Consider the following 12348-nt stretch of genomic DNA (forward strand, 5'->3'; position numbering starts at 1 on the left):
TGATGCCCTCTTCTAGTGTGTCTGAAGATAGCTACACTGTGCTCATAAAATAAAATAAATCGAGAGAGAGAGAGAGAGAGAGAGAGAGAGAGAGAGAGAGAGAGAGAGAGGGTCTAAGACAGAGAATGCACAGCCATTCAGAGCCCTGTGTCCTGAAGCTGCCATCATGAAATACTTTGCAGTGATTTGGATGTAGGACATGTGGAATTTTTTTGCACCAGTTCCTACAAAGTAGGTACCCCCATCTCTGCATCAGGGTAAGTGGGAGGGTAAGCAAAGGAGGGGAGAAGCAGAGAAAGGAGCTGGGGTTCACTTCTCCACAATTACAGAGTAGAAGAGGGGCGGCTCAGTAGTCTGTCACCCCCACCCCCACATGTGCCAGGACAGGTTTTCCAAACTAGAAAGACAAAGTGGATGACAGAGGAGAATTGTGGGTCTCCTTTAGGGAAGACGAGGGGCACATATCTGCAGATTTAGTTATTCGTCTGTTAAACTCAGGAGAGGTCTCCTTCGTGTGGAGGGCTGAATGGAACCCTGAAGGGACAGGTGTCCTTAGTACCAGTCAGAAGACACCACAGCGTCTTGAAAAGGTGAATCGTGTGGGTGGTAGAGTTAGGCTACAGGATTGATCACCTCTCCATCCCTCAGTTTCCTTCTCTGTATAGAAGGGTATGAGCTCAGAAACCCTGGAGTCTCCTCCCGACCCATGTCACATTCTTAGCAGTCCCAGACCCTGTCACTCTAGCCTAGATCAAAACACAGCTTGGCTACGCTTAGGTTTGGGAGATCTCGGAAGCCAGGGAGCAGTCCCGCTCCTAGGGAAGAGGCTGGCACACCTCCCTAGAGTTGGACCACCAAGGCATCTTCCTCCTCAGGGCCACCCTGAAAGGGCTGTCCATTCCCACCCACCCTGAGGGGTCAAGGCCACTCATGTGAAGTTGGGACCCTTGAGCGAGGGATGGCAAAGAGCATGAAGGTGTGTGTCTACAGGCACAAAGCACCATGCTTAGCTTTTCATCTGAGTTCTCGGGATCCGAGCCCAGGTCCTCACTCCATCAACGTTAGCACTTCTTCTGTGTAGCCTTCTCCCCAGCCTCACAATCACGATCAGTTCTTAAATGTAAAAACAGAGCCCAAACCTGCAGTTCCTGTTAGCACTGGAGCGTTCGATACTGCCCTCACGCTCATGGAGAACAGCCACACCCACCCCCTTCCCTAGAGCACTAACTTGCTATTAGCCCAGGAAGACATGTCAAGTCACTGGGGTGAGTTGGCTTGTCTTCTTCCTAATTCCCATCCTTACGGTGAGTGTGTCCAGGGTCTTAATGAGCATTTTGGATGGCACAAGCCTTCCAGAATCATCTAGACTTTTCCTCCCCCAGGGAAAAACTGGGCCAGGCTAACTAGTAGGGGCTGGGAGGCGGTGTGAAGGGAATCTTGCTTCGACTGGGGGGTTAATGTGGCCATCACCAGTGGGAAGGAGAAGGTCTCTGGCATTTGAGACTAGGAATGGCTCAGACTGGGAGAGAGACTGTTTGAAAGAGGGGCCAAGTGACTGGGTGAGGCCAGAGGCCAGCGGGATTTCCTTCAGCTCTGGTCACTCGGGAGGGTGGGACCGGATTGCTCATGCAGGACACAGGAATCTGCCTTTGTTTTCAGCTGGAGGGGAAATACCACAAATCCTTCCCTTCTCCTGCCTCCTTGTCCAGGCTCTACCCTTCCCAGGGCTGGAGGGCCCTCAGGGAAGCCCTTGTCTCCAGGACCCCAAGACACTGGCCTCTGTCCTGTTATACACATCCCCCACTCCGCACAAGTCTGGAGTAAACAATCTGCCCCCACCCCCACTTCATACAGGTCTGGAGTAAACAGTCTGACCCTGCCCCCCCACTCTGTATAGGTCTGGAGTAAACAATCTGCCCCCACCCCCACTTCATACAGGTCTGGAGTAAACAGTCTGACCCCGCCCCCATCCCGGCTAGAAAGCCCAGGCCTGCCCACCGCTCTCCTCTCCTAGAGAGAGTCATAGCTCTGAACAGTGAAAGAAACCACCAGGGTCCGCAGGAAGATGTGAGGACTAGCTCCGGGCTTCCTCTGAGTGCCCCAACTCCAGCTTCACACGGTCACACAGCTCCAGCCCTAGCCACGCAGACAATGAAGAGAATAATGTGTGGTACCAGGGATGCGGGTGGAGAGGTGGGGGACACTGCTTTCTGCATCCATGTTGTGTGCCTGTGTGGCTTAGGGTGTGCATGTGTGCTTTATGCTTGTGTGTAGGTCTTGTCTGTGTTCACCTGGTGGAAGCCTGAGTGTCAGCTCCATGATCATGCAGGTCCCTGTGGGTTCTGGCAGATGGCGTGTCTATATAGGACCATACCTGTGTGAAAACGGCCAAGATTCCCAGACATAGGTGGTGGTAGAGCCAAAGGCTACGGAGAGCTGGCCAAGTCTTGTCCCAGGGTCTTCTCTCAGAAAATGAAAGTCATGGTCTCAAATGACAAGGGCAGGCCAGTGGATTCCAACCATTGCATGTGCCCTGACCAGGTGGGCTTCTCTAAAGGTAGGGTAAGTCGTAAGGTGATCGGCCCTAAAAGATCAGGCAAACAAAAAAACTGGCTTCCAGGCACTTAGGAAGAATCTCTCTCAAAGCCCACCCCCACAGTGACATGCTCCCTCCAACAAGGCCACACCCCTTCCAAAGCCACACCCTCCAAGGCCACACCTCTTTCAAAGCCACACCTCCTCCAAAGCCACACCTCCTAATAGTGCCACTCTCTGGGCCAAGCATATTCAAACCACCACAAGGAGCCATCAAAATACTGAGCTAGAAGCCGGGGAAACAGAAGCTCAACCATTTTCTCTCTCAGCAGGAGTCAGTTTCTCACCCACCAGGTTGAATCTGTCCCTCAGATCCTGGAAGGCAGTGAAAGATCAGGATAAAGCCTGACCCCTAAGAGGTAGACGACCCCTAGCAGGTAGAGTAGAGCCAAAAATGTAGGCTAGCCAGTTCTTCAATACTATCCTTCTATTCTAGGAACTGGCTGACCATAACAGAATTTATGGCCTTAAGGTCAGGGTGACTCTGTTTCAGAAACTGACTGACCATAAAAACATAAAAGTTAAATAACACATTATAAACAATCTTGAGAAGCCGGATGTTCCCCTTGCGATTTTTCACTGGTAATTTTCACCTTATAAGCAATCTTGAGAAACCAGGTATTTACCTTACAATTCCTCACTGGTATTTTTGGTACTCTCCAATGATGTACTTCCCCCCCCCCCATTGTTGTGGTTTGTTTTCCTTAAAAACCCCTTCTCTCAGCCACTCGGGGTCAGACTCCACTATTGCTGCGTGGGATATGAGTCTCGACCCCACTGCACTGGTTCATTAAAAAACCTCGTGTAATTGCAGCAAGGATGGTCTCTTGTGAGTTCTTGGGTGGTTGTGTTATCCCAAGACTTGACTGAGGGTCTCCTCTCTGCGGGAGTCTTTCATTAGTTTTATAGGTAGTCTTTCTTTGATGCTACAAACTAGAGAGAGAGAGGGAGAGAGACAGAGGCAGAGAGACTGGGAGGGGCAGGACCAGTATAGAACTTAGGTCTCCAAGGTCTCACTGTAGCTAATAGTCTTAGCCTTTGCAGATATGGACCAAGTATGAAAGCCTCAGAGGCTGGGTTGAGGCTGACCACATGGGTGTAAGAGAGGAGGTTAGCTTCAGGGAGCACAGGCAGAGCAAGGCTGGTCTCTTTCCACTCAGCACGAAGGGATGCAGGCAGGCTGGAGCTGAGTAAAGCTAAGGAGACCTTTCTGGTGGTAGGATTAGGGCCCAGTTACCCTGGAGATGGTCAGGACTGCAAGGGATGCTCTTCACCTAGAGGATGTGGTCTCTCTCCCTCAGGAGAAACCACTGTCCAAATCCAGCTCGGATAGGACAGACAGGACCCTACAGTGCTAGGGTGATTCCTTGGGTAGGTGGAAAGGGCAGGCTCAAGGAACCCTGGTTGTGGGCAGAGGCCTTGTGCTGAGGGGGGTAGTTTTGTTGTCTCAGAGACGTGAGCTGTGACTCTCTTTCATACTTATCAGCTGGTGACACTGGACCAGTCACTTAGCTGTCACAGCCTCTGTCTCCTCAGGCACAAGGGAAATGGCCAGGATTCAGGTCCCCTGGGACTGAAACAGTTTCAAGCTGTCATGTGGGTGTTAGGACTTGAACCTGGGTCCTCCGGGAAAGTAGCCACGTGGCAAGCCCCCATGCTTCTTGTTTCTGTCTACATCTGGGAGCTGAGTGGTTCAGAAGAAGAGCAACTTCCCCAGGGTCCCAAGCCAACTCTCAGGCTACAGCATTGCCACCGTTGTCTTCCTAGGCTGGAGATATAGTTTCTTTCCCGGCCACTGGCAAACCTGGTGTTCATGCTGTGATCTCGGTACTAACCGAGGAAGGAGACTCTTCATCCACGCTGGAGCTCCAAAAGCACCTCAGTCAAGTTCAATTTGGTAATATACTCTTCTTTAATACCCGCCCTTCTGACCACACAGTTTGCAGAATTCTTTCTTGGCATCATCCAGTGTGTCTACATCCCACAGGGGTTGAGTGCTGAAGCAAGAGAAGCCAGGGTTTCAGGATCACAAACGTGGGAACAGAACAGCAGCCCACGCCTTCAGAGCACTGTGAGACAGACTCTGATTTTATTATTTCTGTGCATGTGTATGTGTGTGCATGTGTTTGTATGTCCTTATTCAAAGTGCAGAATTTATATAATAAAATGTACTAATGATTAAAATGACAAGATTCTCTGTGCAGAGAGCCAAGAAAGTGGTGTTAAGGTTGACATTGCCTCCCAGGAGCTGGGGTGTGACTCCTGCCTGCCGGGTGTGAGCTTCCTACAATAGCCTCCCTTCAGAGAGTCTAGGAACTGAGGAAAGAGTTAACTTCACAAGGGACTGGCAATACCTCAGCCAACTGGCCAACACCAGCAAACTGACAGGTCATGTTTCTCAGAAGCACCTCAAAGTCACCTGATGGGAAACTTGACCTCTCTATAGACCTTACCCCCAAAACCCCAAACCCAGAGCCCCAGGCTAAACCTAATAAAAACATCAGCCTTGAGCTATAGAGCAGGGTCTATTGGCCTTGGGTTATAGAGCAGAACCCAGCTGGGGACGGGAGAAAACGAGAAGGAAGAAGAGGAGAAGAAGAAAAGGAGGAGGAGGAAGAAGGAAAAGAGGAAAAGAGGAAGAGGAAAGAGGAGGAAGAGGAGGAGGAGGAGGAAGAAAACAAGGAGGAAGAGGAGGAGAAAGAGGAAGACGAGGAAGAGGAGGAGGAGGAGAAAGAGGAAGAAGAGGAAGAGGAGGAGGAGGAGAAAGAGGAAGAAGAGGAAGAGGAGGAGGAGGAGGGGATTCAAATACTCTAAGCTGTCTGGTTCATCAGCAACAAGGAATGTGGTGTAGGATCCGGTTGTGACTGAGAAGGGAGATGGATAAGTTAGGGAAGAGGGGACCCATGTGGACCTGAGTTACCCACAATAACAAGCATCTTGTCCACCGAGATAAACACAGCAGCAAAGGCAGACATAAGCCGTGTGTGCACTTCTGTAACTTTTCTGTAAACCCACAACTGTGTGAAAAGTGCAGAGTTGCTTTTGTTTTCGAAGAGGCATGTGTGCAGCCACTTATTAGGAGCGCATGAGCACATTTCTACAGTAAAAATATTGGGGGTAAAATTAACTTTTAAATTAAGCCCCTCAAAGTTACCAGTGTCCCTTCAAAGATATTTCAGCCCGTTGGCTAATAACCACCACCTAAGGGTCACCAGGGGAGGTAACATCTCTTGATATCTTATTTTTTGTCGATGCATTTTAAATTTTTTTCTCTCTCCCTTTCTCCCTTTTTTCTCAGACAGAGTCTCTGTGTTACCCATGCTGGTCTCAAACGTATCGGCTCCAGTGACTTTCCTGTCCTGGCCTCCTAAGTAGCTAGAGGTGCAGATTGACATCCTATGTCCAGCAAACATGCTATTTTCTAAAAATAGCCCAGGCTTTATAAAGCTTCCTTTATGTCAGGCTGTAGACAATTGACAAACAGCACGCTGTTATTGTTATTAACAACTATACCACTGCTTTTAATTTAATCTTTTATAGATTTGTTTATTTTATGTATGAGTACACTGTAGCTGTCAGACACACCAGAAGAGGGCGCCAGATCCCATTACAGATAGTTGTGAGCCATGTGGTTGCCGGGATTTGAACTCAGGACCTTTGGAAGAGCAGTCAGTGCTCTCAACCTCTGAGCCATCTTCCAGAGGTCCTGAGTTCAATTCCCAGCACCCACATGGTGGCTCACGACCACCTGTAATGGGACCTGATGCCCTCTTCTGGTGTGTCTGAAGACAGCTACAGTGGACTCATGAAATAAATACACATAAAAAAAAGAAGTTGAGGCTCAGGATAAGCCGACCAGCATGATTACGTAAGGGAGCTCTTCAATCTGACGAACTCTAGGCCATGTTTGCTGCTCTACCCTAGGCTGTTTACTTGATACAACTTGTAGATTATGTGTGAGAGCAGTCTGCTTTCTCTTTCTTTCTGGCTTCCTACACAGAACACAGTGTGTGGGTGTGACCACCATAACCACTGTAGCCAGTCAGCCCCTTGCCAGCAGACACCAGGTTGGCGCCCTCTCTCCTGCAGACACCACTGTGGACAACCTCTTGTACCTGCTGGAAGCAGGTTCCCGCTGGCAGAGACAGATGGGAAGCTGAAAGAGGCCCCAGGAATGTGTCTTACTTGCCTCTATCTTGGCCTAGCCTACCTCCTCACGGTTCTCGGCTTCTTTCCCCTTCTTCCTCCTCTCCTGGAATCTCCAGACAGGAAGAGCCAGACTTTGCTGCCTTCGAGGTCTGAGTATCAACTCGTACTGTGTACGGGGGGAAGGTGCCTTAGAGAGGAGGATTTTAGGGACTTGGAGCCTGGTACTGGTACTGTCCCTGGACTGTAGCCACTGGGAGAGCATATTCTGAGGGCTCTGGTAGGGGGAAAAGACCTGGGGAACAGGGACTTCCTGAGGAGGATGGGGTACTGGAGGAGGTGGAGGGGCGGTACCCAACAGCTCTGGCACCGACTTGCCTCGAGTGCCCAGCATGGGTGGGTGGTCAGGGCACAGTGTATGGCAAGCTGTGCTCAGGAAGGGACTGACCAAACTGGTGGTGACAGTCACCAAGTGGTCCAGGACACCCCCTTCCTGTGGAGACTGAGCGAAAGAGAGGCTCAGAGTATCCTGCAGCCTTTCTAGGAAGGATGGGGCGGCCTGAGCCTGGGCCTGGGCCACAAGTTGGGCCAAGGCTGGCCACTCTGGCCGGAAATGCAGGCTGAGCTGCTCTGCCCGGGGCCGCCTCAGCAGCTGCCGGATCTTCCGTACAGTGTCGAAGCTGTCCGTCAGAACGGCCCATTCCAAGGCTGTCTTTCCCCGGACAGGATCCACAGAGTTCAGGTCAGCACCTGCAAGTGACCCAGTGTGACAGATTGGTTAGTGGGCCGTGGGTTGTAAAGGGGCACATTTGTCAGCAGCAAGGCTTGTAAGATGATGTCTTTATGCAGGAAGGCAGGTACTAGACAAAACGAGGCTTGTCATTGGATGAGTACGAAGGGTGGGCGGGAACAAAGTTTTAGGGAGAGGGAGGAGTTGAGCCTCCGGAAGAACGTGGAGGCAGATGTGGATATTTTTCTCTGCGCGTCTCTGCATAGATACAGGTTGTTATGAGTATTTTATAAGGGATGAGTGTGTACAGAATTTTGTGCTGTCTAGATGGGAAAATTATATTGTATCAATTGGATCAGAGTATATCGTGTGGTGTTTTCTTTCATGTGGCGACTTAGTTGAGTTCAAGAGTAGGTGCAGTGGTGGGACGCACCAAGCCCGCCACAGAATTGGGACGAATTGGCTTGGTGCGGTAACAACCTGCCGAGGGAATTGTGACTGGCAGCAGCGTGGTGAGGTGCCGCGCTGGAACGGCTCGTGGACCGCCAGGGTCAGAGAGTACTTGGGGCCAGTGTGGAGCCGCTGCCATAAATGTTCCATATGGCCCAATGGTGCCGGAACTAGTGTGGGAGCGACCACCCGTGTCAGAGAGAGCTGGCGACAGTGCAGAGCGGTAACGGTCACGCCCTCTTTTTATTATTTAGTGCAACAAGGGCTGATTTAAGCTAGATTCAAAACACCTCCCAGACTGGAAGCCCAGGGCTGCAGCCTTCTCTGTAAGAGGGAGGAAGCTACCAGAGTCAGGACAAGGGGAACCTTGCAGTGAGCCCCCGGGGCCTCCATTGGGCTCATAGAACCAGCTGAGCGGATGGGAGCGCAGGATGCTCAGACCACAGCTGCTTGGGGACCAGTGACCTGTTGCTGCCCCTCCCCCAACCTCCCTCCCCCACTTTGTTTCCTCATTCTCGTGTCCTTGTCTCTGGGGCCAGAGAGACACAGTCACTCTGAAAGGGGAAACACATGGAGAGCTCTTTCCTGATATATACTAGGTTGGGAAGGGAAAGGCCGGTCCCTCAGAGAGACCAGCAGAGGGCACCATCGGCTACCTCACGGAATAATGAGGGCTCCACAAGTGCGCACACAGAGTGGTCCTCCACACACAGAGTCCTCCACACACAGAGTGCTCCACACACAGAGTCCTCCACACACAGAGTCCTCCACACACAGAGTCCTCCACACACAGAGTGCTCCACACACAGAGTCTTCCACACACAGAGTGGTCCACACACACAGAGTCCTCCACACACAGAGTGCTCCACACACAGAGTGCTCCACACACAGAGTCCTCCACACACAGAGTCCTCCACACACAGAGAGTGATCACACACAGAGTCCTCCACACACACACAGTCCTCCACACACAGAGTGGTCCTCCACACACAGAGTCCTCCACACACAGAGTCCTCCACACACAGAGAGTGATCACACACATAGTCCTCCACACACAGAGTGGTCCTCCACACACACATAGTCCTCCACACACAGAGTGGTCCTCCACACACAGAGTCCTCCACACACAGAGTCCTCCACACACAGAGAGTGATCACACACAGAGAGTGATCACACACAGAGTGCTCCACACACAGAGTCCTCCACACACAGAGTCCTCCACACACAGAGTCCTCCACACACAGAGTCCTCCACACACAGAGTCCTCCACACACAGAGTCCTCCACACACAGAGTGCTCCACACACAGAGTCTTCCACACACAGAGTGGTCCACACACACAGAGTCCTCCACACACAGAGTCCTCCACACACAGAGTCCTCCACACACAGAGTCCTCCACACACAGAGAGTGATCACACACAGAGTGCTCCTCCACACACAGAGTCCTCCACACACAGAGTCCTCCACACACAGAGAGTGGTCCTCCACACACACACAGTCCTCCACACAGAGAGTCCTCCACACACGACTCCACCTGCAACTGAACACTGCCTAAGAGTTGGAGTCAGTCCTCACGGATGCCCCACCCATCAGCCTGCACAGTGCTGTGGCTGTATTTCTCCACCTGGGTCTCGGGCAGAAGCAAGACTTGGACCAGAACTCGAGTCTGGTTGTAGGTACCACCTCACTCCAGACCTTTCCCCATCTTATGTCTGCACTGTTTGCTGGGACGTCCATAAACAGCTGTGGCTCGCTGCACTAGGAGACTGCAAGAGGGTGGCGGCAGGGCCCTCCTCCAATAAGTTGTCCTTGACCCATATTTTATTCCCACCTCTCTTGCTGCTGCTAAATGGTATCTGGTGGGGTGGTAGTGAAGAAAATGCAGCTGCACACCTGCCATAGCACACCAGCCATAGCACACCTGCCATAGCACACCAGCCATACAACACCTGCCATAGCACACCTGCCATGGCACACCAGCCATACAACACCTGCCATAGCATACCTGCTATAGCACACCAGCCATACAACACCTGCCATAGCACACCAGCCATACAACACCTGCCATAGCACACCTGCCATGGCACACCAGCCATACAACACCTGCCATAGCACACCTGCCATGGCACACCAGCCATACAACACCTGCCATAGCATACCTGCTATAGCACATCAGCCATACAACACCTGCCATAGCACACCTGCCATACAACACCTGCCATAGCACACCTGCCATAGCACACCTGTCATACAACACCTGCTAGAGTACACCTGCAATAGCACACCTGCCATAAGGAGGGCAACCACACACTCGGAGCAATCCTGGATGGCAGCCTTCATCAGAGCTGTGAGTCCCCGCTGGTCCCTGCGTTCCAGGTCCAGGCCAGCAAAGTAGTTGAGTAGGAGAGTCACTAGAGACACGTGACCTGCAGAGACAGGACCACAAAGCTAGTTTCCCAAGGTAAGGTAATGCTGAAGCCTGGCCAGGGAGACTCCTGTGCAAGGTTTGGGGTTGTGGCCCTACTGGCTGGGGGTGGGGTGGGGTGGGATTGGGGGTGGGCACTGGGTCTCATACCTGCTTGAGCAGCCAGCATGAGGGCTGTGTTCCCATCCTTGTCCTGCTGGTTCACATCCAGGAAAGGACAACAGCTGAGCAAAGCCACGATGGAACCAAAGCCATGGTAGCATGCGACCATGAGGCCTGTCTGGGGACAGAACAGCTTGGACCCCCACTTTCCATTAAGTTCTCCTTAGGACCCCCATCTGCACTTCCCCAGGGCCTGCCCCAACCCCTGTGAAGATGGTTTTCACCCACCTAAGGAGTGGGGACAACTCTGGGTCTCTGTGGGGAACCAGACCGGGATGATGTATGTGGCGCCTGAGCTGCCTTGGCGAGCCCCGGGGCATCTCACCCTCCCGTTGCTGTCCACTTGGGAGGCCTCCTCTGGGGACACCCCAACATCCAGCCTGGCTTGGAGCTCCTCAAGGTCATTGTGGGCACATGCCCAGTACAGTGTCTTCAAACTGCACCCAGGGGTTGGGGTGTTGTTGCTGGGGCAGGGCGGCGGTGCCTCAGACATGTCTAGTCCTCTGCCTCCGGCCTGAGACCCCCTTTATTCAGCCGGCTGCTGTGATAGAACGCCAAGTTAACAGTTCCTCCTGCAACCCTGAGTAGGTATGTTCCTGCAGCTGCACCGTCTCCCCAGGGAAAACCTTCACCCTGGTGGGTGTCTTGCCTCTGTCTGGACCCAAGACAGGCAGTCAAAGCATCTTACTGTATGTAGGTCAGGCCCCGAAAGAAGCTCACACCAGGGGTTATCATTTTCCCTCCCCCAACCTTACCTGGGGCGCTAGGGTCTCCAAAAGACCATCGCGGCTGGGCGCCAGCCTGTGGCTCAGCACACCCCCACACCTCAAAATCACTCTAGCGCTTCAGTTGATGGACTGCCTGTCACCAGGAAACAAGGCAGTTGACAGATGGCTGTGCCCACAGAAAGCCGCCATAAACACATCAGGGCTGAGCCGGGTCAAGCTGGTTAGGAAGGGATTGGGGGCCTGGGCGGGCGGGGGGGGGGAGTAGGGGGTGACTGTGCTACCTGCCGTTGCCCCAGTGCCTGTGCGAAGATCCCGCTGAACGTGGCTGGTGGCAGCTTCTCCAGGCCCAGAGCTGAGTAGGCCCGCCCGGGATGATCTTTCTCCCCTTCATCATGGGAACAGCTGCATTTAGAAGTGAGCTTTCAAGAGAAGCATCATGGGAGGTCTTGGCACCCAGCTGTGAACCCTGAGATCCCTTCTACTCCAGAGGGGCGATGGCTGTGGTGTGGGGAAAGGTGTGAGCATTAAATAAGAATGAATGGGGAGGTGGGCTCCAGAGTTTATCCAAAGAAATCAAAACATGAAGAGTTTCCAGGAGGCTGGAGAGACGGCTCTTCCAAAGGACTGTAGTTTAGTTCCCGGTACCCACAGGGAGCTCACAACTGCCTGTAACTCCCGCGCCAGAGGATCTGATGCCCTCTTCTGGTCTCTGCCGGTACTGCACTCCCATGGTGCTCAAACGCAGGCACCAGCAAAGTACCTTAAACATAAATTACTAAATTAAAAATGGAAAAATTTGATGTATAAATTGTAATGGATTGGATCAGAAGTGGTAAGTAGAATATGGCCTATCTAAATGATGTATTAAAGTAAAAACACTTCTGTACTGTCATTTTTTAGATTAGTAACTTGAGTGACTCGGAGCTCAGAGTGCAGCTCTCTCCATACTGCGGGGCTCTGCTTTCCAGCATCGTTTTGTTTTTCTTTCACGGTTTGGTTCCTGCACGGCTCCTGCGTTCTTTACCCACTGGCGCCTCCCATTGGTGCTAATAGTCATTGAACAGGCGCATTTCATTAAAAGTAAAATGTTGACTTGTGTTTGTGTCTCGAT

General features: G+C 52.1%; 1 protein-coding gene across 1 annotated transcript; it reads right to left on the reverse strand.

Annotated features, from left to right (window-relative positions):
- Positions 1–6776: 6776 nt before the first annotated feature.
- On the reverse strand, positions 6777–11002 carry ANKRD33 (ankyrin repeat domain 33; the record flags this gene model as incomplete). Its single annotated transcript, XM_080939457.1, is given in 5 exon segments — positions 6777–6809; positions 6812–7491; positions 10208–10348; positions 10498–10627; positions 10835–11002. Coding segments are annotated over 5 exon segments (1152 nt in total).
- Between the last annotated feature and the right edge of the window lie 1346 nt (positions 11003–12348).

The sequence above is a fragment of the Micromys minutus genome, assembly GCF_963924665.1.
Source record: "Micromys minutus genome assembly, chromosome: 27".
Lineage (NCBI taxonomy): Eukaryota > Metazoa > Chordata > Mammalia > Rodentia > Muridae > Micromys > Micromys minutus.